At 36.0% G+C, this 27,764-nt stretch overlaps 1 protein-coding gene across 2 annotated transcripts in view; it reads right to left on the bottom strand.

The window, feature by feature from the left end:
• The window catches only part of LOC124641949 (complexin), a 302,550-nt gene that overhangs the window by 13,531 nt on the left and 261,255 nt on the right, over nucleotides 1-27,764 (bottom strand). The window contains exons 1-2 of one of the 2 annotated variants that reach the window (XM_047180217.1): nucleotides 25,590-25,829; nucleotides 4,704-4,867 (exon numbers count right to left, since the gene is read on the bottom strand). In XM_047180217.1, the coding sequence (XP_047036173.1) occupies nucleotides 4,704-4,867; nucleotides 25,590-25,602 (177 nt within the window). In that variant the 5' untranslated portion in view covers nucleotides 25,603-25,829. Of the gene's footprint in view, nucleotides 1-4,703; nucleotides 4,868-25,589; nucleotides 25,830-27,764 lie in introns of those variants that run through there. The other variant, XM_047180216.1, reaches the window with a different exon arrangement.

The following is a 27,764-nucleotide window of genomic DNA, read 5'->3' as shown; positions in this document are numbered from 1 at the left end:
GCTCAATAAAATCAAAATTGACTAATAATAACACTTGTGATAAGTCAAATTTAAAACAAAGCTTCTTCTCACAGCCTAAAAATTTCCATTGCTGGACAAAGGCCTACCCTATGCTGGGGGTTTTGGCCTTACTTACTCACTCAATAAACTTTGACCAAGCTTCATAAGTGGTATGAGAAACGCTGATCGCTATCGCCCATGCTTGAGACCCCACAGTCACCCAACTTGAAATTACTGAGGGTCCTTTGACGGAGCCATTTAGGGTACAAATTTTATTAGTGACGGAAAGCGTAGGAACACTTCGTTGGAGCGGCGGCGTGGTAATAGCTCGCCTAATAGTCGGGAGCCGGTAATGTACGCGGCACAGTTTTAAAGTGTCGCCAATTACACCCCTATAGATTCAAAAAAGAACTGTGTTTCGGATGGCACGTTAAACTGTAGGTCCTGGCTGTCATTGAACAATCTTGGCAGTCATTACGGGTAGTCAGAAGAAGTCTGACATCAGTCTAAAAAAGGAGTATTGGGTTGCTCAGGTAACTAGATTGAGGAGATCAGATAGGCAGTAGCTCCTTGTAAAACATTGGTACTCAACCGCATCCTGTTAAACTGGAAGCCGACCCCAACATAGTTGGGGAAAGGCTCTTAAGACGTTGATGAGATTAAAAAAACATGTCTGTTATAGCAGATTATCTAGACTTTGTTTATCTGTACACAACTTTGTCTTTTACGGCTTCAGATAACTTTTTATGTGTTCAAGAGTAACCTAAAAAAGTTGTATTAGAATTTGTAAGCGAAAACGCTAACTGGGGTGGATTTCAGTAAGTATACGAACGTAGGCGGAATTTTTAATGAATGGCATTAACGAAATGACAATGACTTTTTATAAGTACACAATATATTTCATTGTTTATTTGGTTTACGCCATGAATTTGTCAGTGATCATGTCATCAATTCATATTTCTAACTCGATTTCAGTTTAGTCACCCTACCGAAATACAAACTACTAAGTACCTAAAAAATTATCGTTCGACGGACACTAAGCTAACATCTTCAAGTATGCAACCTAGCTGTGGTCTGGTATTTAATACGCTAAAATTCAAACCAGGAGCCTTCTAAAATCAGAGTAAAAAATTGAAAAGTGTCACAAAAACCAGCCAATAATCGCGAGCCAATCTAGTTCGTAATTCGAATCACTTTTCTCGCGGCTTCTGGCTTTTTACGCGCGTAAATTGCCAGTAATTTTGCGCGAGTTGTTCACAATGGCGGCGCGCAAATTACGCGGGAAGTGCCACTTCGTCTTTACCCGGGTTAGACGAAACTTTCCGACGAGGGGGGAAGGGGAACTAGGGCGTTTAGTGCTACTTATTTTTATGGAAAAAGTGCGGGAAATATACTAGTGCATGCAAGGAGGTTAAGTGGGGTAGTCGCGTTATGGCGTTTTATTATTTTCGTGTTTGAATTTTGTGGGGAAGTGAGCATGTTCACGCTAATGATTGACGGAACACTTTTCTTGGAAATGTACGGCTCATTTTTAAGTTACGTAAAATGTTCAGGAGTACACACGCATTAGCTACACGTTACCTCAGTTTCAAAAATATATGAAAATTATGCATTTTAAACACCTACATATATTAACTCATTAAATTGCAAATGATATCACAAACTTCTTAACACAATTTCATATCCAAAATGAATACACTACATTTGCAGACACTACACCTAAGATTAACATTATTACTCTCAGTCCCAGTAAACACGGACAAACCAATATTAGCCCACATATAACTGCAGCACATAGCATATTTGTGCAAGCCCAGCCGGGTGCATCAATTATGCAGATGATGCCAGGTGGCGCTGCAAGTAGTTTGTCATTCCATTTGTGCTATTGAATCTGTTCCTACACTATTGATGTTAGTTGGATATGTTTGAGTTAGTGGGCATATCTTTAAGTTAATTTTAAGGAGATGTAAGACTGTCTTAGCAAAGAAGGATTGTTGGGTTTTTGGAAAGAGTGTTTAAGAAGTTCCTCACTATAACAGACACTCCTTAGAAAAACACTTAAAATAAAAAAGTGTTTGAGATAAGTTTGAAATTAGAAAGCGAAATAAATTCCTTTTTTGAACATTTTGGCATGAGTTGAAAAATTGCCAGTTTCTCGGATGCATTTTGTAAAGATTTCAGAGTTTAGAAAACTAGCAAGTATTTTAGTTTATGCTATATTTTACTCCTTATTTTACCTGAACACTGCAGATATTATTTGGTTCCCTCATATTTCATAACACAACATCATAAAATACTTCTCCGGCTAACTTTAAGCGCAAAGTATAAGCCACGAAGCTTAGCATTTATTCAAAACTGCTGAAACGCTAAAAGCTTCCAAATTATGTTTTTAGGAAGCACTCTCGGTATTTGAAGTTATTTTCTTTATTTTCCACGAAATTATAATAAATATTGAAACAACAATGTGAGTTTGTTAAGTTATTTTGTGAGATTATTCCGTTAATATGAGTTTTGCAACTTGGTTTTCTAATACTGAAAAACAAGACATGTTTGGGTATAAAAATGTAGATCTATCTTATTGCCATAGAAATATGCTTATGAATTCAGAATCCAAGTTGTTATATTATAATTTTAGCTATAATATTAACCATCGTTTGATTTAGGTTTAACTTAGAACATTTTTAATATTCTAAAAATATTATTTTTGGTATAGTATCACTTCTTAACGTGCGTACTTGATATCCAATGAATTTTAAATGTTTCTCCATACCGCGGAAATTGAATTTCCCATCAAAAAGGGAAAGTAACGCAACCTTCTCAAGTTAATCCGTTATATACATGGTGTTGTTTGTATACTGTTGCCATACAGGGTGTTTGCTCAAGGCTGGACCAATCGCGTTCGCTTTTAATCTCGTGAACAAACAAACATTGTGTGTTTATATTATATTGTTTAGTATTAATAATGTTTCGCACTTTCAATAAAGTACTTACAGTATTTAAATTACAATGCCTACTTTTTTTATTCAACTACTAATTATTGTTGTTAAATAGTGCGCAAAATGCATAGGTATTTTGTTAGCAAATGAAGTCTCTTTAAACCAGTGTGTAGTTCATTAGTTCACCGAATTATTTAAATATCCACACCACATTTTCATCCTTCACATTTTTATCTTTCTGTTCCGCCCGGCTGGGTACTGATATGACAGAAACAAAAAAGCGGCTAAGCGCACTTCATTATAATTCAGGGTTCCGTCGACACGAAGTTTATTGAGTTGACTCTGTTTAATTAAGTAATAAGTCAATAAATTATGTAAATCATTACATCCTGTTTAAAATAAAACTTATAGAAAACTATTTAGCAGACAGAATTTCATTATAATTCGCAGCTGAAAATATCAACCCCACTTTACTCTTAAATAACTAAGCAGTTAGTAAGCCCCAAGTATTTCACACTATTCCCTTCCATAAAATGCGAACAATTGACGATATTCAATATTAAATTCCGACCCGATATCACCCCTATTATTTACCCCAATGCCTTCATAAAGCGACGAACGGAATCTTCAATTATGGTCCTCACACTGGGGTACCACGGAACCCCATAAAAATGTCGCGGGCCGCATACCGTGGCCTCTCGAGATTATTAGGATTTTTTAATTAAAAATAAGTGAAACTCACCCCAAAGATCTTTTGTTTCGTAAATGAAGACGCGATTTTATTCCGACCGCGATTTATGTCTGTTTTAGGTCAATTTAAACGTTATAAAGGCAGTCCTAAAGAGATTTTTTAATTAGCCCGGAACTTGGCGGGGTGAACTTTTTTAGGGTTTTGGAGTCGGTATTGTCATTGTTAAATAAGCCTTGACATACTGAGAGGTGGTTCAGCATTTATTTTTGGTGCTTTTGACAATCAAGGAGTTATTTTAGGTTGTTATACAGACCTTCCTTTATAATTAACTGTCTTTTTAACCGACTTATTGTTATTTACAAATAAGCATTGAGCACAAAATTTATAAACACATAACCCATTCATCTCTAAAACAAATTCAAAACCAAACATAATTCCGGTCGATTACCGAAAAACAGAAATATAAAGGTGATCCCACACTAGAGCGCGTGGAGCGCCCTCGACGCGTCGAACAAATTAGCTGACATGTGTGGAAGGGTCTGAAGAGCGCTTGACATACTTCCTCCCGTCTGAATTAATTGTTGACTCGTTTGTGCCCCGGCGCTGTCTGCCTGCATTGTGTTTAGTTGGACGGCCTGTTATGGAGAGCTTAGGACCAGCCCGAAACGGAATTCTTTAAACGCCTGCTATTGTACAATACTAAACCTAATCTGTTTCATACGGTACTTAAGATTACGGAAAGCTATCAAAAGCTATGGATAGAGTGTGGGGATTATCAGAATCAATGACTAAAACCCACTTCTTCATCTTCGTACCTCTTGTAAAACGGTTTGCCTGGAGCCCATCTCTTAGCGAGTTTAAATTAACTATCTCTTTAACAACATTTTTTCTCCTTATCATCCTATAACTCCTATACACTATCTTTCGTCATCATCATATCCTGAAAATGTCCACTGCTGTCCAATGACCTCCCCAAGCTGTCTATCACCTACAATCCTTGCCTCCTTTTGCTTAAAGGGATCCCTAAGCTATCTATCGTCTCTCCAACCATCCATTCCTCCTTTCTCTCTTCTTACCTTATCCCGGATCTCCTGGCGCATCTTCTCTCGCTCCTCCTCCATCTTGCGGTGCTTCTCCTTGCGCCGCTCCTCGGCCTCGCGGATGGCTTCTTGCCGTTCACGTTCCGCTTCTTCTTCCTTCTCCTTATCGTCGCTGTCATCTCCATCACCGCCTACTGCTCCTGTAACAATGAGAAGTCAGGAGTTAGTAATGGTAATGACTATTAATGAAGGTCTAAATACCTTAATATTTTGTTGACCAGTGACCACGGTCGGTTTATTCCGACTCAAACGTCGGGTCAACAAAAATGTATTGTGTATAAATCTTTACATTGCGTTTCCGAGATTATTTATATCACAAAATGAGGATGAAAAGTTAAGTAAAAATTGTCATTTGTATGACATTGATGTTATAGACGTATCGTTTGCAATTATCGAATGTAAGCCCGTCACTGATTGAGACCTAGGCTGTTATTTTAGTTATAGAAGCTTAAGTCATTTTATGACTGATAAAGCTTATCTTTTTCTAACCTTCTAAACAACTATTCTTCCTAACTAAAAATACGTCAAGTTTTACTACATAACTTCCCTTCATCACATAATTCTGACAGTTGTACCGCGAAATAAAACTGAGATAGGTCTCTCTGGTCTGAATGCTTAAATTAGTGAAGCCTTTTGTCCCGACGCCCTAGATTAAGTACTGGGCTTACTTTTAATGCCTTTGTTCGAAACAAAACGTTATCGTGAATTGTAGGTACGACTGATAAAAGCCAGGTATGAAAATAATGTTCGTTAAAAGCTGGGTATAAAATATTTGGTTAAGTTTGCATTATGGAGTTAATAAAGGAAGAGAATATCATCCTCCGAGCCTTTTTCCCAATCATGTTGGGGTCAGCTTCCAGTCTAACCGGATTCAGCTGAGTACCAGTGCTTTACAAGAAGCGACTGCCTATCTGACCTCCTCAACCCAGTTACCCGGGCAACCCGATACCCCTTGGTTAGACTGGTGTCAGACTTACTGGCTTCTGACTACCCGTAACGACTGCCAAGGATGTTCAATGACAGCCGGGACCTACAGTTTAACGTGCCATCCGAAACACAGCCAATGGTGTCTAAGATATACTTAGAAAGTACATACAGACTTAGAAAAGTTGCATTGGTACTTGCCTGACCTGGGATTGAAGAAGACCTGGGAAGGAAGAGAATAAGTATGTGGAAATAAATCGTAATTAAACCTTAGTGAGAATTAGAGTGCCGAAAATTGGGTAACACTATTTTTTTTAACAAAAATGTTTATATGCCTATACATTGTTTTAACCTATACAGATCATATACCATACTCTTGTAAACTCTTTCCCTAAGACCACGTTTACAGAAAAAAATCTAATTTAAAAACCATCCCACTCAACAAATGAACGTATTGAAATTAGAAAACACATTTGCACCGCACCTAACCGCTCACGGTCGGTCTGAACCGCCTCAAACCAGTTTCATCCGGTCGAGTGGTCGATCTAACATGGCTGCTATTCAAAAATCCATTTCACGTCAATCTGAACAATTCGCGCGTCTAGAGCACGCGTTGGCGCGAACCGTTCGCACACAATTTTCTATTCTGTGGAAAAAAAATGGCGGCACGTATATTTTTTTTCATTGTCTGTGTTCGTGTTTAGAATGCGATCATAAATGTGTTGTTAGGTTATTGGTTTTATTTGCATTTTGTTTGAATATTGCATTAACTTAATCAAAGGTTTTCCGATATTAATCTTCAGTTTCATTCCCGTAGCCTAAGAGGTACGAGATGATCATAAAAATATCCCACAAAATAAAAATCCTTTAGCAAAATATTAAAACTAGTGAAAACCTTACGGCTGCAGATAAAATAAAAATGTAACATGAAATAGGTTTTTCATAAGCTTCTTACAGAAATTCTAGAAAGCTTAGACCTGTTCGCTCCTTCTGATAAAAATAAACTACAACTTTTACAACTACTATATATTTTCCATTTCTAAATATAACAGACTTTATCTTCTTCGTTTAGATAGTACGTCAAGAAGCACGAAGTAGTTTAATAGGATTATAAAAGGGATGATATTAAAGTATTAATAGATAAAGTCTCAAAGCTGAAGTAGGGTCCAGTCCAGGTAGATCTTACATAAATCTTTAAATAATCTAGACAGGGTTATCTTTTTTTCTTGTAAAATATGCATGTCTTGTGTCCAAATTCAGATCTTCCAACACTAAATTGTTCTTTAAAAATTCGTATGAGTGGGTGGTAATATGGACATACCGACAAAAAAAAACTTTTTGGGTACTCTTCACTATATTAAGATGATCAGTTGTGTATCGGTAGTTATCATAGACCGAGCTCATCTTATATCCCCCACACGCCTGAGCATTCCGACGGCCAAAGAGTTCCACTCATTTCCATACTGGGACGCGCCGAACAATGTCAGTTGGCATTCAATATCGAACATAAACGAATTCCTCTGGCGAGGCGTCTCAACAATTCAATTTGCTCTTGCCTCCCCAATAAATGATTCCCATTAAGAAAAAGGCGGTCGTACATGGTGCTATAGAGCCTTTAATTGATCGCTTCGTGTCTCTGACAGAATAATGAGTTCGATTCAACAATTCAAATTCAATAATTTTCGAGTGCCGCCGAGCGGCGTCTTCGCGCGGTTCTTCGCCGGCGTTTTTTTAATTAAATATCCGTTGAACTTTACGTTCTGTGAATATTAATAGGTTATTTTTAGATTTAAATAATAATGAATTTGTTGTTTGTGTTGCGGTTTTGTTCAGGTTATGAATATTTTTTGGGCTCGACGGGTTTGTATGAATAAGGTGAATGGATTGGTATGAATTTTTCTTTATATATTTTTATGTGGGCGAATATCTCAATACGATTATATTGATAGATATTCAGCAGTACTCTTTACATATAAAACACAGTAAAATGATACTAAACGCGTACACAAGCCACATGAAAATTTACAAGATAATTATGTAACACGCTCGCGATTCGAACTGTATGGCTTCCACTTATAATTGAATTGGTTCTAGACCGAACGCTCGGCTGGCTAGACCGCGCCGGGTTTGTCGCTAGTTAACTTCGTTGATTTACATTTGATCCTGTATTATCGTGTTTCAGTAGTTTGCCGATGTAGGCGCGTTTGATGCTCAAAATCGATGTCGTGTATGATGTTCGTAACTCTATCTTTACAATTTGGAAAACCATTATATTACGATGGCAAGATCTTAGGACATACAGATTTTAGTGGGGCATTTGCAGATTATTATGTTTTACTACTCGGATAATTTGTATTTCTTCACCAAAAAAGAAAAATATTCATGATCAGGAATACTTATTTTTGGTTGGTTTACTTTGGAAAACTTTTTCATGATCATTGAGCCCTTAACAAATGGCCATAGTACCGTTGTAAGAGTTTTCATTTCCCAGCTTTTCTCTCAAGCAAAATCTGTAAACATATACATAGTGCAATAACAAGACCTGTGATGTCACTTAGCCAAGCAAATACAGTCGTAAAGCAAGTATCGGTAACGAGGTCATTATAGTAATGGCATCAGTAAACAAACTCATAAAGTTAATTGGAACGGAACGCCTCGTGTTGTTATTATCGCCATATTTGGGGGCTAGGGGGACTGATTTGGGGGACTTGAGTCGAAATGAAGTTGAGTTATGTAAGTGAATATTTGATCACTTCTTGTGTGAGTTTTTCCTGGTATTTTTATTAGTGTTTCTTGGAATATTAGCGATGGTCCATTTCTTATCCCATTATATTAATAAAAATTGCGTCCAGACCGAATGTTACTCATGGCTATCAGCCAGCAGTGTAGGGTATTACAGAACACACGAATCGGCGTAGACGTGCATGATCATTAACTTCTAGACTTCGGCCTGCTTTGTGAAACTATAAACCTACAAAGTCAATAAAACTCCTCCCAGAAATCGAATCCGAAAAAAATAACATATTAGACAATTTCCTTAGGCCAAAGCCTTATATTTTATATTATAGCTTTCTCTTATAAAAGGTTGCAAAATTTGTTTCAATATACAGATAATTTATTTATCCTTATGATAAATTGAGGACTTTGTTGTTATATCCAGTCCTAAACGATTTTAAATGTACACCCTCTTGTAGCTAGAGCTTAAGATACAAATAATATGCTCGTGGAACGTAAAAGGTACACTTTTTACGGCAACTTAATATTTATGGTCCCCCGGGATGCAGAATGAAATAGGGATATTATAAATTGCATATCAAATAAATAATCGCCTATCAATAAATACTCATCATTTATATTCTTTTTTACATCAAATAACTTACTTCACTACAAATAAACTAAATGTTTAACAAAACTCAAACTGCAGATAATTCGAAATTATACATCAATATGACATTACTTTTTTCCTTATAATGCAATACAGTTAAATTTATTCTTGTACAAAAATACTACATACAAGCATTAAATACTGACTGCACAGCAAATTTTCCATATTTCATAGCAAAATAACTATCCCAGTCGCTTATTAACCAGTAAGTACAACAAAACCTGTTTATCATATTTGTCTTAATTTTCAAGAAGCCATGCTCGGCAAATTTAATGATTATTATAACAAAAAAATCCTGTTACATAGCATTATTTCTAAAAGCAGAACAAATTAACTGAAATTTCATTCAGCGTACTGTGAAGATGGTAGAATTTTATTTGTATTCAATTTATTTTGCAAATTGCCATTTATAACCTTCAATTAAAAAACATTGTTTTAAAAATTGAAGCTAGTAACGAAAACGAATCGCTGCAAAACCGACTCCACGTAGTCTTGTTTGCCCTACCCCTAGAGAGCAATTCAAAACCGCGTAGGCGCGGAGGGGCGAGGCGGCCTGCGAGCTGAGGCGCAGGTAGGTTTAACGCTCGCCGACGCGGTTGAGGCTGGCCGGCTCAGCCGGCCAGTAAGCCGAAACTGCGGTGGTGAGCGTGAAAACCATCTGCGACGATAAGCTCGCATGGGACCGCCGGAGCCACGAAGCGCCGGAGCCGTGACAGAAGCCATGCTTGCTGCATGTTGCATGCTTACTTCCATGTTGCATGCCTGCTTACATGCTGCATGCTTCTTACAGGAAAATAAAAATTCCAAAACTATGCCAAAAGATGATTCTGACTATAAACATTCTGAAATATGATAGTTCTGCTTTTAATGACTACTTATATTATGAAATGTATGCCAAAAGGAAGTACTGACAGTGACTGAAAATGCACCTGCCCCATTTTTTTTAAGAACTATATGTGCAAGCATATCATCGGACTTGCGATCCGACTCAAATACGTGGCGCCACCTGTAGAAGCTAAAAATGTGCCTATTGGGCAAAAAATGTAATAAATTACTGGCTTTAATAATTCAATAAATAACAATTTTGTATTTAATTTTATATTTTTTTGCTGATCTCATTATGTGGTAATTAATAAATAATAAGATGACTGTGACTAATAAAATGCCGTTTTATTCAGAAAAACTGCTGTAAATAATATAAAAATAGAAGCTATATTTAAAAGAAAAAGAGTTAACATGTATAATGTGCATTAAGATTGTTAGCTGTGCATTGATGAAAAAGCTTTTGCTTTAGAAAAAATCGCTGTACGCTGCGAAAATAAATTGTAGTGTGTTTAGTGATATTTTGAGTTGAATATTTTGCTGTGCAATCAGTAATTTTGATGGGAATTCCGAATCTTATTGCATAGAAAAAGGATATTTTTTGATTTGCGTTTAAATACTACCCAATGAAATATAGCTTCCTTTCGGTGCGAAATTATGTAACAATGAAGTTTAAGTTTGTATCTACACTATTAAATAAGCGAAATAAGAAAAAAGGTAAACAGGTAACTTTTTTATCTCTGGTTAGTCCAAAACTCAGCCCGAATTAAAATTTTAAACCACCAATCTAGAGGTACAACATATATGAGACATTCCACATTTAAACATTTTAACGCGAAAAACCTTTGTTTAACAAACATGCAAAATGACGGACATTAATATGATCATATTGTGAGCCATTACAAAGATACAAGACCCATTAAAATTGCCCGAGATAACCCGCATTAATTCCGTCTCATTCAGATGCAAATAATATGAGCAGGACAGATGTATTGTTCATAAACATGTATTATGTAATGTTTTTCGTGTTATGTGGTACATAATATATGTGATGTAGTAAATAATATATGATGTGGGGCCTAATGTGATACCTTTCCTTTGCCTATGGGACGTCCCGAAATTGATACGTTAGGTTGTGATTTTGTGTTGAGCGGAGCGAGTAGCGATTTGGACATTACAAGAATAACTAAGACAAATTCAAAAAAACTTGAAATAAGCTAAATAAAAGTTTCTAAGTATTATTTTAATTTGTAGCAATTTATGTTATAGCCTAAAATATATGTCTTAACAGAAGATAACCTGATAACTTAGCTTTAAATATAGCCTTACATAAAAAAAAAAACAGTATAAAACCCAAGTAAAAACATTCACCAAAAACACCACGCAACACGATCCACCCATCTTTCAATATCCCATTACCCAGTATCATACGACACCAATAATTTCCGAATAAACTATCCCCACTTATCTGAAGCAAAATCAAATAAATTCTTCGTTGGCAATTTTCCGCTGTTGTCACTAAGCCCTCGCCCTAATGTGACCGGGATAGCGGAAAGTAATCACGGGGGGTTTTGAAGAATACTTATCGCTTGGTTTAGGTACAAAAAGGCTTTATTTTATTATGATAACGTGTATTTTAGGGGTTGTTGTCCGGCTTTTTTTAATATTTTCTTTTTGAGTTTTTTTTAATGATGGGGAAGGTGTTGTTTTTATTTTTGTTTATTTATTTATTGCAAAATGCTTTAATATGCATTGACTTTAATGATTAAAACTTATCGTCCTACTTATTGAAGGGTTATATCTTTAGCTTTCTTTAGTCATCTGTGTATTTCTTTCGGTGATTCACTTACGGCTCCTGGGAACTACCGCCCTTATCCAGATAAATAATAGCCTATGTTACTCGGGGATAGTTTCTTAACATTTAAAGATTTTTTCGAATCAGTTCAGTAAATACTTTCGAAGCATACTTTTTAGAAATATATTTTGACTGGCTGTTGTCATTTCGCAAAATATTAATTAAAACTATGTGCTAGATAAAAAAAGTTTATGACTCCTATTAAACTTTATCAAAAAATGTACACTTTATACCAACAGATATTCACAACTATCCATTTACAAAAAAAAAAGCAACAAACACAGCACATGACTTGTTTAGAGCCAGTAATGGCGGCGACAGGCGGCGCCGGGGGCTATTATTAGCTTGGATCGATAGCCGCCGGCTCAAGTTTGTTGAACTAAATCTACTCGACAAGGGAAACAATGCTGTAGTTTTTAGTTTTTACTGCTGTTTCAGGTTTCAGCTGTTTTATCATAAAACATTTTTTTGGTCGTGATAAACTGGATTTCTTGTTAGTTGTTTTTATGTGGTTTCAAACACTGTAGCTTGTACCAACTATTCTTTAACCTATATATTGCTATAATTATCTTCTCACATGAAAGTCGACAAAATCTGCTCAGCAGTTTTTAAGATTATCGCAATTGGAGAAATATACAAACGTAAAACACTCCTTCCTTTAATAATATTTCCTAAATTAACAATCTAACCTACATTCTATACAAATTACTACAATACACTCATACAATGCCACATTTCCCAAAGCCGACACAATTTACAATAAGTCGCACACCGTTTCCGCGCATTTGATTAATCTCCGCCACTCAATAGACTCAAACAATACACAAAGAACAAGAAAGTCACCATTTCAAGCTAAAAGTCACAGTTAAGTAACACAAAGAGAGCTCGTTATCATAATTGTGGCCAACTTAACTGAACTTAACTCTCCAAGTTACTGTTAAGTTACGTTTAATAAGTTCTTCCAACTTGAAGGATTATTTACTTTGATTTCAGCTTTCAAGGGATGGTACGTTAAACTGTAGGTCCCGGCTGTCATTGAACATCCTTGGCAGTCGTCACGGATATTCAGAGGCCAGGAAGTTTGACACCAGTCTAACCAAGGGGTATCGGGTTGCCCGGGTAACTGTGGAGGAGGAGGTCGGACATGCAGTCGCTTCTTGTAAAGCACTGGTACTCAGCTGAATCCGGTTAGACTGGAAGCCGACCCCAACATGGTTGGGAAAAACGCTCGGAGGATGGATGGATGAGCTTCCAAGGGAGGCATTATTTTGTACGAGTGTGTAGGTAGAATATTGGCGTAGTATTCGTAGCGCTACGGCGTAGTAATGTGTTGCGGCGTAGCAATGTCGTAGCCTTGACATGTGGCAGTAAGATTTTATGTTACTGGCGATCGATTTTGTTACTTTTGCTATGTGTTATTTCTGTTGGTTCGAAGTAGAGAGGCGTAATCTAAGAAAATCTAACATAAAAATTTCATTTTTCAGTCAATTGCTCAAACTATAATCGGCCTATTTTAAGTGTAAATTAAAATGTTCCCAATCCATATAGGTTACTTGTGTGTTACGGGTATTTCAAAATAGCTTCCATTGTTTCAAGTAGTGTACTATTGTGCTATAAATAATTCCAATACTAAGAAATACTCGTATGTATAAAGTATGACTTAATAGGGGGAAATACAACCAGGTCATTCACACTCACTAGCTGGTCTTTGAACTGTGTTCACTATAAACTTACATTGTTATATATTCACTGCAAATATTACAATACGCATAAACATAAGAAAATGTTCTACACTTTAAAGCAATTAATGAGCGTCAGTCTCAAAAGAATAATTTTTAAGGAAAATACATCTGCATTTTAGAAGAAATCTGTAATAAGATCACTTTCCATTTTGAACTCTTTATTAATGGGAATAATCTGATACAGGATTTCTATCTCGTTGTGTTTATTATTTGCTGGAGTCTGAAATAAAGGTACCTTGTGCCAGAAAGCATTAAATTGTATTTTTTATAATCATGTAATATAATATTCTTTTTAAGGAAAAGCATTTCCTCTTTCTCCTCTTCCCCTCCCCCCGGGACACATCTAACAGATAACTCGCCAATTAAAGGCAAAGGAATCCAAAACTTTCAGCTTTACAACGTTTTGTACGAACTTCTTGCGGTTAATTAAAAAAAAGCCTTCAGAAGTTTACACGAACAATGCCAAGTATGGAATCTTCTTCCAATTACTTTTTTCAGGAAATTAATCTTATGTTTGTTTGGAAAGTTTTTACTTTTTTCTGGAATAGTTTAATTGCTTCGTTTTCTGTTCGTTGTTTACTGAGAAAAGTTTAAGTTGCTTGAACATAAATATTTTTACTAGACAGGGCAATGACCTCGATTGTTCAGCTTTGAACAAACATTTCTCGTTTATAAAAGAAATTATATATTCTATTGATATAATGATGTAGCTTGTTGTTTTTTTTATGCGTGACTTGTAACTACAACTATACAAATAAGTGTTCATTTTATGTATATCTGGGTTAGTTAGTCATTATAGATAGATATATTATAGATATATATGATAGATTATAGATAGATAGTCATCATAGTTCAAGTTTTCCATTAATTGAATTAAGTTATTGATAATTAAGAATTGAATTAGTTTTAAGTTATTTATATAAAATATGTAAGTATTAGTGTATGTTTTAATGTTATAATATTTATGTATTGTATTTTTCTATGGGCCTTAGATGCCTGATCCAAATAAAAAAAACTTAATTGAATTAAATTATTTGTAATAGTTTATGAACTCACTTGATGAGTAAAAAACGGGACAGCCAGCAGTGCACATAATTATCATATCATATCGTTTATTGCATTCCATAATGTACATAGCAGCCGAAAATCGATCTCAGTGGCGTGCACTTGGAGAGGCCTACGTCCAGCAGTGGACTGCGATAGGCTGATGATGATGATGATGATGAATGTACATAAGGTGGAATATATAAAATGATAGTCACAGCTATGGACCCTGATGAGCACAGCAAAAGTATTCCTTTCCCAAAACTACTATATTTTTAGCTCAAAACAGAACTTTTATACAACTCTAAAGTGCAATTTTTTCCAATATCTCAAAACATACATTGTAATATTCTCTTCAGCACACAAACAGACCAACAGACCGTTAGATAGCAATATTAATACATCGCGCGATACAATCAGGGTTGCCAACATAAATAATGCCGGCAAACAAGCTATTATTTCAGCGTGGCAACACTGTAACCTACTTCTCCGAATAGATATCGAGAATAATTTATATTTGTATCGATTGCTGTTTGAAAATTGGGGATTTGTGCAATGATGTGAATTATACTTTTCAAATAAAATTTTGTATGTTTTTTCGTTTTTTTTTTATATGAATAAACATAAAAGAGATTACTTTTTTTAGTGAATGTGGTGTACTATAATAAATGTTCTGGTTTGAAATTGAAGCTTTGAATATAATTTATTTTTTAACAATAGCATATAGCCATTTTTACTATATAACTTTTTTTTAAAGGCACTGCATTGTATCTGCAAAACATATCAGTAATAACTGATTAACTTCGTAGTACGTGTATCGTAGCACTACGCCGTAGCTTTGTCGTAGCATTGTCGTAGTACTGTCGTAGCAGTGTCGTAGCCAGGCAAGTTTCGTAGACATCTGCCGTAGACATCAATGTAAACTTATGTTTATTATTGTCGAATGCACTTCGAAAGACAGTTTTAGACAGAGAAACTTTAACTTATGTAACTTATAACTAACTTAACTTAGTTAAGTAGACAATGTAAAATGAGGTTAAGCGTATATCAATGTATACTTCTGGCGTTTGTAAGGCTTCGAAAACGTTACTATTTTCTAAGAATAAGTAATTATTGTTCAATCAAGCTAAACGGTTTACAAGTGAATTATTGGAACAGATATCAGGTTACTAGAAATCGCGTGCTTCGAGTAATGAGACTATATTTAGTTGCCTGTTTTAGTACTAATAGTGTATCATAAATAGTCTGTTTGGTACCGTTGGTATAAATCTGTGATATTTTAGGCTGATTTATTACAGGCTACAGGCTATGTAAAAATAATATGAAAGATTACCCTTTTTCAGCTTTTGACTTTTATTTATTGATAGTTTGTAATCGCGAACTGAACGTTGCGAATTTTGCCTAAAAATAATAGATTTATGAGTACGATTTTTTTTGAACAATATTTATATTGAAATAGGCTGCTGCTGGCTTTTTGAAGTCTGACAACAGGTATAAAAAGCTTATATCTTACAGAAGACCAATGAAAACGTACATAATATTTGTAACAAACTTTTGCCACGCTTAAGAAAATTCTCATACAAGCTCGTCACGGGTCCAAATAAGTAGAATTTCAGAATAGTTTGAGTGAACCTCTTACAGGAAGACGGAACACACTTCATTAATCTGCTGAGCTGAAGAGGCGAGGGTGGGGGAGGAAGGATGGTTTTTTAATTTACAACAAACAAGGATTTAGTACTAGCGTGGTAGAATAGATGTGGACTGATGTTTGCCAGTCACTGGCAAAATAGTTTTCTGGATGGCGAGTTATTTTGGAAACGTTAAGGCTAAGTGTGGTTATGTGAGGTTATATGAGGTGTGCATAGATAGAATCAGATAGAAGTAAATTATGTATTCCACGTGTATACTACAGTTTAACATGGCCGTAAAAATCAAAAAGTTTCAAAAGATTCTTCGTGTAACTTACAAAAGTTATGTGAGTACATAGTGTGAAACCACGGAGGACAAAATAACTAGCGTGAAACACTGAACAAATAGTTTATTTTTTTTTACTGAAAGTACATGAATCTGTGTTGTTAAATTCCCGCGGTATCTCCTGTAGTCCCCCCCCACCCCTCGCCGCGGGCACACACGGCTTTTTACTTAATTAAAAGTTTTCGACGACGCGCCAGTCTTCACTATATATACTTTATACCTAGTTAGTTGTAAACTACATGTGTAGACTTGCTTGTAAAGGTTTTTCATTTTGGCTGAAATATATTACCTAATATCATTTTTGTTATTTTCAGTTTTCAGCTCGTTGGGAGCTAGTTGCTATGTTACAGCCACATGAGTTGCTCGATCATAAGCAACGCTTGGCGCTGTCGGCTCGTGATTGAGTTATCATCATGTCATGACGAGTTACACCGTGATTCGAAATTTAAATTTGTGAATCCCAGCTGTCATTACGGGTAGTCAGAAGCCAGAAATCCTGATAACCAGCCTTACCCAATAGGTAGCCCGGAAGGTAACCGGGTTCAAGGGGAGGCATGGATTGGCTTCATTTAAAATACTGGTACTCAGCTGCATCTAGTTAGACAGAAATCTGACTCTAACATAGTTGGGAAAAGGCTAGGCAGGTGACAACTCAAATATAAATTAAATTCGTACCACCTACTTAGCCTACATAAATCAAGCTTTAGGATTATTAATATTAATATTGGTAACATTACATAGTGAGTGGCGTCCACGGCCGATTTCGGCCACGGCGGCTGTTCTCACTTAAGGAGATCAGCCAGCTGCGCAGGACATATTATAGTGCACAAGCATTTGCGCAGACACAAGTGCACTCCCTATTCCTTCACTCTCATAACCCGATGGGACGGCAATCCGACACGACCGGAAAGAGATCAGGCGCAGGACCGACATTTACGTGCTCTCCGATGCGCGGGTGAATCAATCACCAACTTCCAGACTACGGGCTGCTTTGTGAAAGTTTAAGAAAACCCACAAAGCGATTTCGGCCCGACCCGGGAATCGAACCCGAGACCTCGAGTGCAGCAGCCGCGCTTGCGACCACTAGACCAACGAGGCAGTCAACATTACATAATATAGGCTGTGACATTAATAATAGCTTATTAAGATATTAATTAAGATAACGACGTGCCATTTGCGCGATATACTGATTACTATCTGCATCGACTTGTAATCTCAAATGTAGTTTATGGATTAGGGAACTGGACACTAGTGACCAGGTTTAGTGACGTAATACGGGGAGAATTAAAAAGGTTTTTATTAACCAGGCATTATTCTACAGAAGTATGTTCTAAAGGGCAGTAAAAATACGTAGTGGTCCTAATCTATACTTATAATAAATCTGTAGAGAGGTCAATTCTGTACATTGAATATATTTCCAAAATAACTATTAGAGGGTGATTAGTGATCGATACTGATGCCAAAAATGCAATCAGTAAAATTTTTGTCTGTCTGTCTGTCTGTCTGTATGTTCGTTATGGAAACAAAAACTACTGGACGGATTTTAATGAAACTTGGCACAAATATTCTTCATACTCCTGGGCAGGTTATAGGATACTTTCCATCACGCTACGATCAATAGGAGCAGAGCAGTGAAGGTAAATGTTGGGAAAACGGGAGAAGTTACTCCATTTTTTAAGCTTCCGTCGCGTGTGCAGCCTTAATGGTTACAGCTACACAGAAACCATGTACGACGGAAATATTCTTCATAAAATTATGTAAAAAATATCCCATGGCAGCATATGTCTATCTTTTATGGTTCACTCACAATAACACGTAAAACTCTCGGTAGCTTAGCAGTTCGGAGCTTTCTGATTATATTTGTCTACTATTTCGTTTATAACACTCTCACTCACACTAATTAAACATAGTTAACAGTATTATCTATTAATTAAAAAAAGAATGATTTAAATCGGTAAAGAAACACCAAAGTTATACATGAAAAACGGTAATAAGCCACCGCGCGTGAATACTGAATCACGCACGCTATAAGGATCATTTTTGTGCAACGGTCGCCTCGACGCGACTCGCGGCGCGGTGACTGCGCGAGCTTCATACAATATTTGGCTGTTGGTGCGATTGATGCGAATAGACGTTCAGAGCGTTCAACCTTATTGCGCGACTTTTAGGTTTTAAATAATTTATTTTTAACTTTCTTTTGTTGTTATTTTATAAAATAGGTTGGTACCTATTAGTTATTTTTGTGTTTAAATATTCGTTCAAATTACAAATTATTAATAGTTTACATTTTATTACTTAAAGTAGCAGTAAGTACGCATAGATTTAGATAATTGGAGGGGCTGGTGTTTATTATAATATATAAAGATCATATGAATTGCCTCTTATTAAGTGACATCGGGCTATATGATATAGTAAATGGCTATTAGATTTTCGAAAACAGTTCGAGACTATATGTTAGCTATACATAGTATTATTATATAAAATACGGAACTACTCGTTAGTTCATTGCCCTTCCCATTTATATTCTCTTATTTCCCACATTTACAATAATAGGTGATTACTTATTCAGCGCTATTTCCCCGCAGTGTTCGCAACTAGCATGTTAGTACTCAGCCTAGTTCCTGAGGTCTGAGCGACGCACGCGAGTTCACGGGGAATATATTGTGGAATTAACTTCCACAGTGTTTCACGTAGTGATAATAAACTTCGATGAAGTGGATTAAAATAACTATTGTATACATTTACCCTAAAATATAGGAATATAGTATTGTACCATCTGACTGAAGTGCCATAAACTGGCAAAAGGTGAAAGAAAATAATATGCACTTTAATTTATTCCGCGTTAAATACCTAACTGGTTTATTTCTAGCCATAAAACAATTATAAAACGTCGAGTAAAACAATAAATCTAGTGGCCACGATACAGCCTGTATTGCAAACGCGATATGCAACCCGCATCCGCCTGTAGCTATGTACTACAAGCTCCAACAATTTAAAACTATTTCGGCCTACTCGTGACCCAAATATTGATTTTTGGTCCACCGGTTATAAAAAACAACCGAACGTTCGCCGTACAAAGCCAGCTATATTAAATAAGATTTCATTTTGTTCTGTATTTTTATTATTTACTTGTCAATTAAAGTTAGGTTTTATTGCGGTGGGATAGAGTTTATTTCTGTTTGTTAGAGGTTTTATTTAAGGCAAACACGCGAAGATAGAAGGTATATTGTTGGTTGTCAATATTTTTTGCGATCGAATGACGTTCCGTTCGACGTGAGCCTCGTGAATTTACGTGAGTTATTGACTTGACTGACTAGACAGACGGCTCGTTTGTAAAAAAACTTCGGGTTATTTTATCGTAAGGTATTTGAAATATTAAAGTATATGTAGGTATTACAAATTGTCTGTTTATGGCAATCTGATAGCTGTTATATCGTTTACTTGTAAGTCAAAAAGTTGAAGTTTAATCATTTATTTTACTTAGGACTTTACAAGCACTTATGAAAGTAAATAAAAATAAATGAAGTAGCTCTCTTTACTATATACTCTTTTAATAATAGATTTCAGAATTTGTATCATCTGTCTAGCTTTTTCTCACCTACGTTGGGGGTCAGTGTTTTACAAGCAGCGACTGCCTATCTGGCCTCCTCAACCCAGTTGCCCGGGCAACCCAATGCGCCTTGGTAAGACTGGTTGTCAGATTGACTAGCTTCTGACTACCCGTAACGGCTACCATAGATGTTTATATGACCGCCGGGACCTACTGTTTACCAGTCCAGTTTGTACTAATTATATGTTCATTTATATTAAATTCACATTTAAAACTTCCAGTAAACCCGCAAGCAAGTGACATTTAACCTCACATGTTCACCATAACACCACAATAACAATAAATCTAGAGATTCATCTCGCTTGGTAACCGCCGCAATTACTACTAGAATAACATTTACATTTTGCACAACTATTGTACACATGTAGACATGTAGAGCAGTCTCTTCATTACACTATGGAGAGTAAGATTATACAACCTATGTTTTTGAAAGGCTTATGGTCTTTGCTTAGGTGATTAATGACAGATTTTTCTTTAAATGGGTGTGGATATTGTCTTGAACTGTGATATGTATAGATTCAAAGATGGCTCGGTGTTTCTCGTAGCTTTACTTAAGTGTTTTAGAATTTTGAAAAATAATGAATATTACTTCAATTTAGGAACATTATTGTACAAAAGCTCACTTATAAACCCAGTGGCTTTCATTATGGCTTGACCAGGTCAGGTAGCCAGGAGATTATTATATTACATTATTGCCTAAATATACTAGCCCAGCTATGTAGGTACAATAGCACCCTTATGTTAGAAGCAATCTAAGTAATATCTTACTGTTGTATCAGCCAGAACTGGAACACTCAAGAGCTCCGATCGTTACTTGAAGAGCTCCAATTTGACTTGATGAGAAACTTCATGCATAACTGTTGTAAGATTGTAACTAGTGAATGATTTGATAGCGCAAATAGGTAGGTCCTAATATACAAGTTCTCAAGAACCACTTTATATCGCTAATACAGCGTAACTTGTACTATTTATATGACTCATCAACTGTATAGCCAAATGATTTCTGTTATAAATGTATATGAAAACCACTCATATACTACGGGAATCTCAGAAACTACGGGGCCAATTTGATGAATTACTTCAGTGTTAGATAAAAAAAATATTGCGGAAAGCTGTAGGCTTTATATTCTCTCCAAGTATGCGGAATAGCTTCAATAAACAACACATTCTTATGCGTCCGTTTATGTTGGAGGACGGTTGAATAATTCCGTGTTCTGCCGTAATTAGAACTTCTAATGCACCATATACCTATTAATTAATCCTATCTTAGCAATAGTTTACTGCTAATTACCTATGCACAATTCCATATTAATAAAACCCACTCAATCTTAGAGAATCAATTAACAGTGTCGAAGCAATCGCAGCGGCACTAAAGTGTCACTTTAGTGCCAGTTGGCAACACTGGCAATTGCGCTCAGTTGACGAAGATTGCCAAACGCACGCAATAAATGATTTTAATTGCCAATTCATGCATGTTTTATATTGCTTGAGAAGAAATGCGGAAATGTATTTATCAAGTTTTGAAGGACGTAACTGCATATTGCACTTCAGTTTTTTTTTACTATTTCTGTGTCGAGCCCAGTCTTTTCAATCAACGAAAAATATTTTCCTCTCTCTATTCCAAAACCTATCGGTTTTCGAGCCCACATATAAACCAAAAACCATTTTCGCTGCAATATTTACTCAGCCCACTTTTTGCTCAGTTATTTGCGTTCAAAGCTTCACATAAAAAATTATAACGTGCTCTAATCCTTATAAGTGAAAAAATACAGGCTTTTACGAGAAAATAATCCGACATGATCATAGAGCGAGTACATTACGGAGACATAATCCCGCGGCCGGCTAAAAGCATAACGATGTATGTTTGGTCAGCACACCACTCGCTTAGAGGAGCCGCACACTGGAAAGTTTTAGTAGGCCGACTGTTTGATCGGACGCTGGATAAGTATGGAGATGTATGGGAATGCGCTCATAACACGTCAGCTTCCAGTCTAACTGGGTGCAGCTGAGTACCAGTGTTTTACAAGGAGCAACTGCCTTATTTCACCTCCTCAACCCAGTAACCAGGCGACCAAAAGTGCGCACATAACAACGATCAGGTATTAGCCGGTATCAGACCAACTAAAAACTTTGTAAGAATTCACGATTTCTTAAAAAAAGATTGATTTCCTATCATCGGGCCAGCTATCGGCCGACTATTTAGTCTGTAGTCTGCCCCTCTTAGAGTATACATCTGTCCTACTCACACAGTATACAAGTAAGGGAGACAGATGGTTCAATAATGGCCTGGTACTTGCGAGTGCTATTTTTTCCTCTGTCGTTAAAAAGTTCCTAAGATTTGTGGAAGAACGTCTCACGGAGGGTTTAGTAGGCTTTATAAAAAACTTTTACGTGTTTCACTAAGAAAAGTTTTCAGCCTGAAATAGTAGGGAGTTGGTTTTTGTGCTTTCTTTTTTTATTGTGTATTAGGAGGTTTTTGTCCTTGAAAGTATTGAGTTAAGCTGGATAGTTGAGGATGACTAGAAAGATGGATGATATTGTATTTTAGTCATCAAAATAATAGGACATCTAAAATATTTGCAACGTCTGCAAAAGGCCGTTAAAAAGTAGTTATTATTAATTAGAACATCTGTTATACCTTAATAATGAATGAATATTTCAACTTTGGGTTCGGATGAGCTCCAGAAGCAACGACAAAAACTTTCGTTCATTTGAGAGGTAAAATGTAGCAAATAAAATTATTTACTCTTTTTTACTTTAGTTTTATAACTTTCTCGTAAGAACGTCTTGCATATGACAGTTACAAGCTTACAGCTTTTTTAATTAAGAACCGCAATATTCCCAGACAAGTTAAACCCCAGCAACTAAACACACAACTGGACCAAGAAAAAATAATTTTATTTCGCGAAAGAATAACCGTCATTTAATATACAAGGCACGTTCAAGTTATACAAAATATTAAGCAGCTTGACTATCTCTGGCGGTGAGCCAACCACCCTGAGCCACCCTGAGCCCCCCTCAGCCCCCCAGTCTCTCGTCCTGCTCATTAGATTAGCCCCTGCACGGTAATTCAGTTTACCAGGGAGTATCGGCTTTATGTCCAAGCGGTCGGTATTACCATAACCGATCAAACGGTAATGCATGGAGGGAGGTAGTCAGTCGGAAATGTTTCCAGAGAGGAACTTTAATTATTCTGTTGAGGTTTATTCGATCAATTGAAGTTCTTGATTGACGCTATAGAAGGGTAGTTATATCGGGTCTTTCTTCTGTAAGCCTTTTTAGTATCGAAAGGGGTTAAGATCATAAATATTTGAAATAAAATGTTGACCAAACTCATAACATCTGTAACACTAAAAATTCTGTACATCGTAAATTTTTCAACATAAAATGTAAATCGTGTTAAATATAAACTTTATGAATGTATTCATTAATGTTGTGTAAAACGTGAATACACACAATTTTATATTACATACAATAAAACACGTGACCCAAAAGAGCAATCATTTTTATTCTAATGTGAAAATTCTTGGCTACGGGACTGCGGCTACGTGCGTAGCTCCGTAGCGCGTAGCCGCTACGAATGTAACGTAGCGCGTAGCTGCTACGAATGTAGCGAGTGCTACGTGCCGGAAAAGTTTTTTATCCAACTCCGTAGACCCGTCATAATCGTTTTTATGTGAAACGTTTGATGATGTTTATGTTCAGTGTTTGACAAGTTCAACATGAAGGAAGTTTTTAAATGAACTTTTGTATTGCTTTATGAGTTAACGACGGCTGTGATTAGACCTCAGCGGAGCTAGGATTTTTATATGAATTTATATTAGTTTGAGTAAGATATTAAATGGAAAAATCTTCAAGCTCAACCTTAAGGTACTAGTACTATTCTTATGTTTAATTATGCAGACTAACTTCTAATTGAGCTATTGCCAATGTCATAACCATAAATAATATTATTTTTGAGTAATCCAACAAAAAAAAAAATAATGAAAAAACTCAATTCAAATAGATTAACATTACTCTCAACAAAATCCCAACAATTTCACAATAAAACGCGTTCACGAACTAAAGCGTAATTTCGTTTAGAGTGAAATTTGTGTAAATAGTTCAGCACATACTGCGCTGAAGTTTCAGTTGCTATACATTTGAGTGAAAGCCTCGTGAACCACTCGTGCTTAGCCGACTGAACAAACTCGGCCAATCATTAGTGCTCGTTTCGAATACACTGGTTTAGAAGGCTGGGTTTTATTTATTCCGTTAATGGTTCTGTAGTTTTGTGACGTACGAATTTGGGTAAAAAAAGGGGAAAGAAATGTATTCACATATGACATATCCTCAAAAAGCAAAACCAGTTAGTAATTATAAAGTATGCTAAGACCACTTTAATTCAAGCATATTTATCCCTTTATCTTTATAGTTAACTCTTAATTCAATGCAAAGAGACCGACCCCCAAACTACTTCAACTCAAAACTATCCCTAAAATCTGAACGGCTTCCGACATATCGGCCATCCGACACTTAACTAAACTATTCAAGTCCCCAACATTCCGTAAGTCGGCTAAATTATTTATATATATAGAGAGTATATTCAGGTTAGTTCTGTCAACCTATTTCGGGGGCTGGCAACCTAGTTGGCACGATGCCAGTGGCCTTGAAAGAACTCGGTCAACGTTTATGCTGAGAGTCTCCCAGGATCGTCCCAGTCTGCTATGGGGACTAAGGAATCTAGAGAAACTGTGGATTACAAAAAAACTTAACAAAATACTAATCGTTTTTATAAACTACACTGTGCTAACTGTGGATTATAATGTTAATGTTTAAATTTTAAAAGAAAGGATGGATCGGTTATTGTAATCCATAGTTCGGATGATGGTAGTATACAAAAAGTAAGGGTATTTTGTTAAGTTTGATTTTGTATAGTTAACTTTGATGTTTAACTTGGAGTGTAACTTGCTTGACGTTTCAAAAGAGCTTTTATAGACCTATTTGAAATGTTAAGTTGGTGTAGGTGAACATACATTAGTGAATGTATGGTTTAAGGATAGGCAGAATACCTATTGTTCTATTGATTGAACAATACTGCAGTAAAATATAAAGTAAGTTAATGAGTGTGACCTAAAAATAGTTTTTGCTATTCCAAAGATCGTTGACACCAAAATGTGTAAAAGAGGAAAGTTTTTTTTTTCAGGAAAAAAAGTATTTTGGTATAAAGTAGGCCGCTATATGTTTTAGGTTATATTATTTGCAAAAGGTTGCGTACGTGACGTGAATTCGTGAAAAACTCTGAAAAAAGCTTCGTATTATTATGTAATGGTGAGCAGAAATATTAATAAAAAAGGTTATGGATGAAATGAAAAAGTATGTAGTATGGTTTGTAGAAAATGGCAACTTAAAATAATTAAAGCTTAGAAAAAGCAAAGAGAAAATTAAAAAAGTTAAAAATTGTTAAAAATAAAAGCTGAAATTAAAATAAAATAAGGAAGTGAGGTTATAAATGCATGAAACTTACCGATGAAGTTCATCTTGCTGCTCCTATCACACTTTCCGTACCAAAAATACTATATATATATCCTACAACCTAATAACAAGTCGCCATAAAGTCCGTATATAAAAAATACTTTTAATTTGTAATATTGAGCACCAAGTTTTTTGCCTACATTAGAAAATACATGATACGTATCGTTATAAGAAGAAGAAGGAGAAGTACGTAAGAAGCTATGACATGTTTGAACGGAGACACGTCTTCCCGACGCGAGCGGCGGAAAGCGAATGCTGCCGTCGCCGCGCCGCGCCGCTATTTAAGCGAGGCCGCACGCACACACCCGCGCACTAACAGGTCCCTCACTCACACACGCGCACCACTTAAGAGGGCGCACAAGGGAAATCGTTCCGCCATTGTCGTCGTAATGGAAATGGTAAAATTGATTCCCGTCAAATTGTACTTTTAATAATGATCGTAATTATCTTTATTGAGGTTTTTTTCTATATATTTTTGAGCGAAAGCTTCATTCCTCAGAGAGTAGATAGCACCAATTTAAGAAATCAAAGCTTATCTTTGGTGAAAAGAAAAAAAAAATGTTACGTATTTTTTTAACATAATATAATCGTTAAAATCTAAAATTCAATCGCCAATACGGTGGAATGACGATAAATAAAATGTAAGTAAGAAAAATTGGATGCGTATTTCATCCCCCCTTAACGCACACATGGGTGGTAGGCGCTGATTGCGCATGTGTGAGCGCGTAAGAACAAAGGGTACGCGGCTGAGGGGGGCGTGGCTTGTTGTATGTGTGCGTGTGTTAAATCTTTTATAGGTCGATGCATTAAGTAATTTAGTATTATACCTTGCATTTGACAGAGGCCGGTTGAAATACGCGTTCCGCGGCCGGGTCCGGGTCGGGCACGGCTCGCTTCCGTATTTTTAACCGTTTCCGTATCGGAACGTTTACTTAGGACATTGTTCTATTGTTATGCCCTTCGTGAAGATATAAGACGAACTGTAAAGACGCGTGAAAGCTGAACTATCTTCTATTTATAGCTATAAACCATCACAGCAGTACAGTAGGTGGACATTTCAAAGTAATTGAATGTGAAAACACAGAAATGTTTTACTTCAGACCTAAGATTATTTTATTATGAATGACAGAAATATTAAAAACTGTAGATCAATCACATTCAGTACAACTCAAGGTTTAATCAATAAAAAAGCGAAAAAAATAACAACAAAATCTGTTATATGCGAGGCTCTCCCCTATAAAACACAGGATAATGTACATATATAGGTCAAAATAAAAATAAAAATAAAGCAAACTTCAAAGAACTCCAAGTCTTCAGTAGCACTAAAACCCACAATATTGACATTGAGCAGATTCCTGAAGACTTCATAATCCGTGATTAGGATTCAGCTCCGAGCTGCGGCGTCTCATGCACTTCATTTGAATATTATATTAAATTATATGAAACGGCCACATCCCGCATATTATAAATACTTCACATTTATTGTTATATGTATTAAGAGAAGAATTGGGTCGGGAATTTAGATTAAGTCTAGATTTTATGGCTTGAGAAATTAAATCTGAGTAAAAATTCAAAAAATAAAATTAAAACTAGGAAGTTAGAGGGCCCTTTTAATAAGTTGAGCTCTTAAGCTGATGTTTTAGTGAAATAGATTGGAACATATTATATTAATTTTGTTCATATTTCTATAAATAGAAATGTTGTATGATCTTCTAATAACAATAATTTGATTAGAATTTGGGTTCTAGTAATGAGAAGCATGAGTTTACTAAAAAAATAATGTAGACGCTAATATAAACATGTCTAAAAGAGGAAGAATATCAAAATTTAAATACTTGTTCTTTGCAAAGTAACAAACAAACAACCACAATTGTAGCTTGTCACGAACAAAACGGGTACTTAAAAAAAACAAAACCAATCAACATCATAAAAAAGTCATATAAACTTATTTTAATCCTCGCCTCCCGCACTCGGGTAAAACCCTAAAAGGGGGCAATATTCAAGAATTATGCTTTTCATAAAACGAACCAGTCCACTTCACTCAAGCCCACCCAATAAGTCCCGCCAAAGAAAGTATGCATTACCGTAAAAATAAAAGTCGAAACCTCTTACCGGGACTGTACGCGCAAATTGTCCCTTCGGCGGAGTTCACAGAACTATATCCATC

This window comes from Helicoverpa zea, chromosome 23 (assembly GCF_022581195.2).
Source record: "Helicoverpa zea isolate HzStark_Cry1AcR chromosome 23, ilHelZeax1.1, whole genome shotgun sequence".
Taxonomy (NCBI): Eukaryota; Metazoa; Arthropoda; class Insecta; order Lepidoptera; family Noctuidae; genus Helicoverpa; species Helicoverpa zea.
Note: the sequence above shows the minus strand (reverse complement) of the source record. Positions and strands in the feature narration are given on the sequence as shown.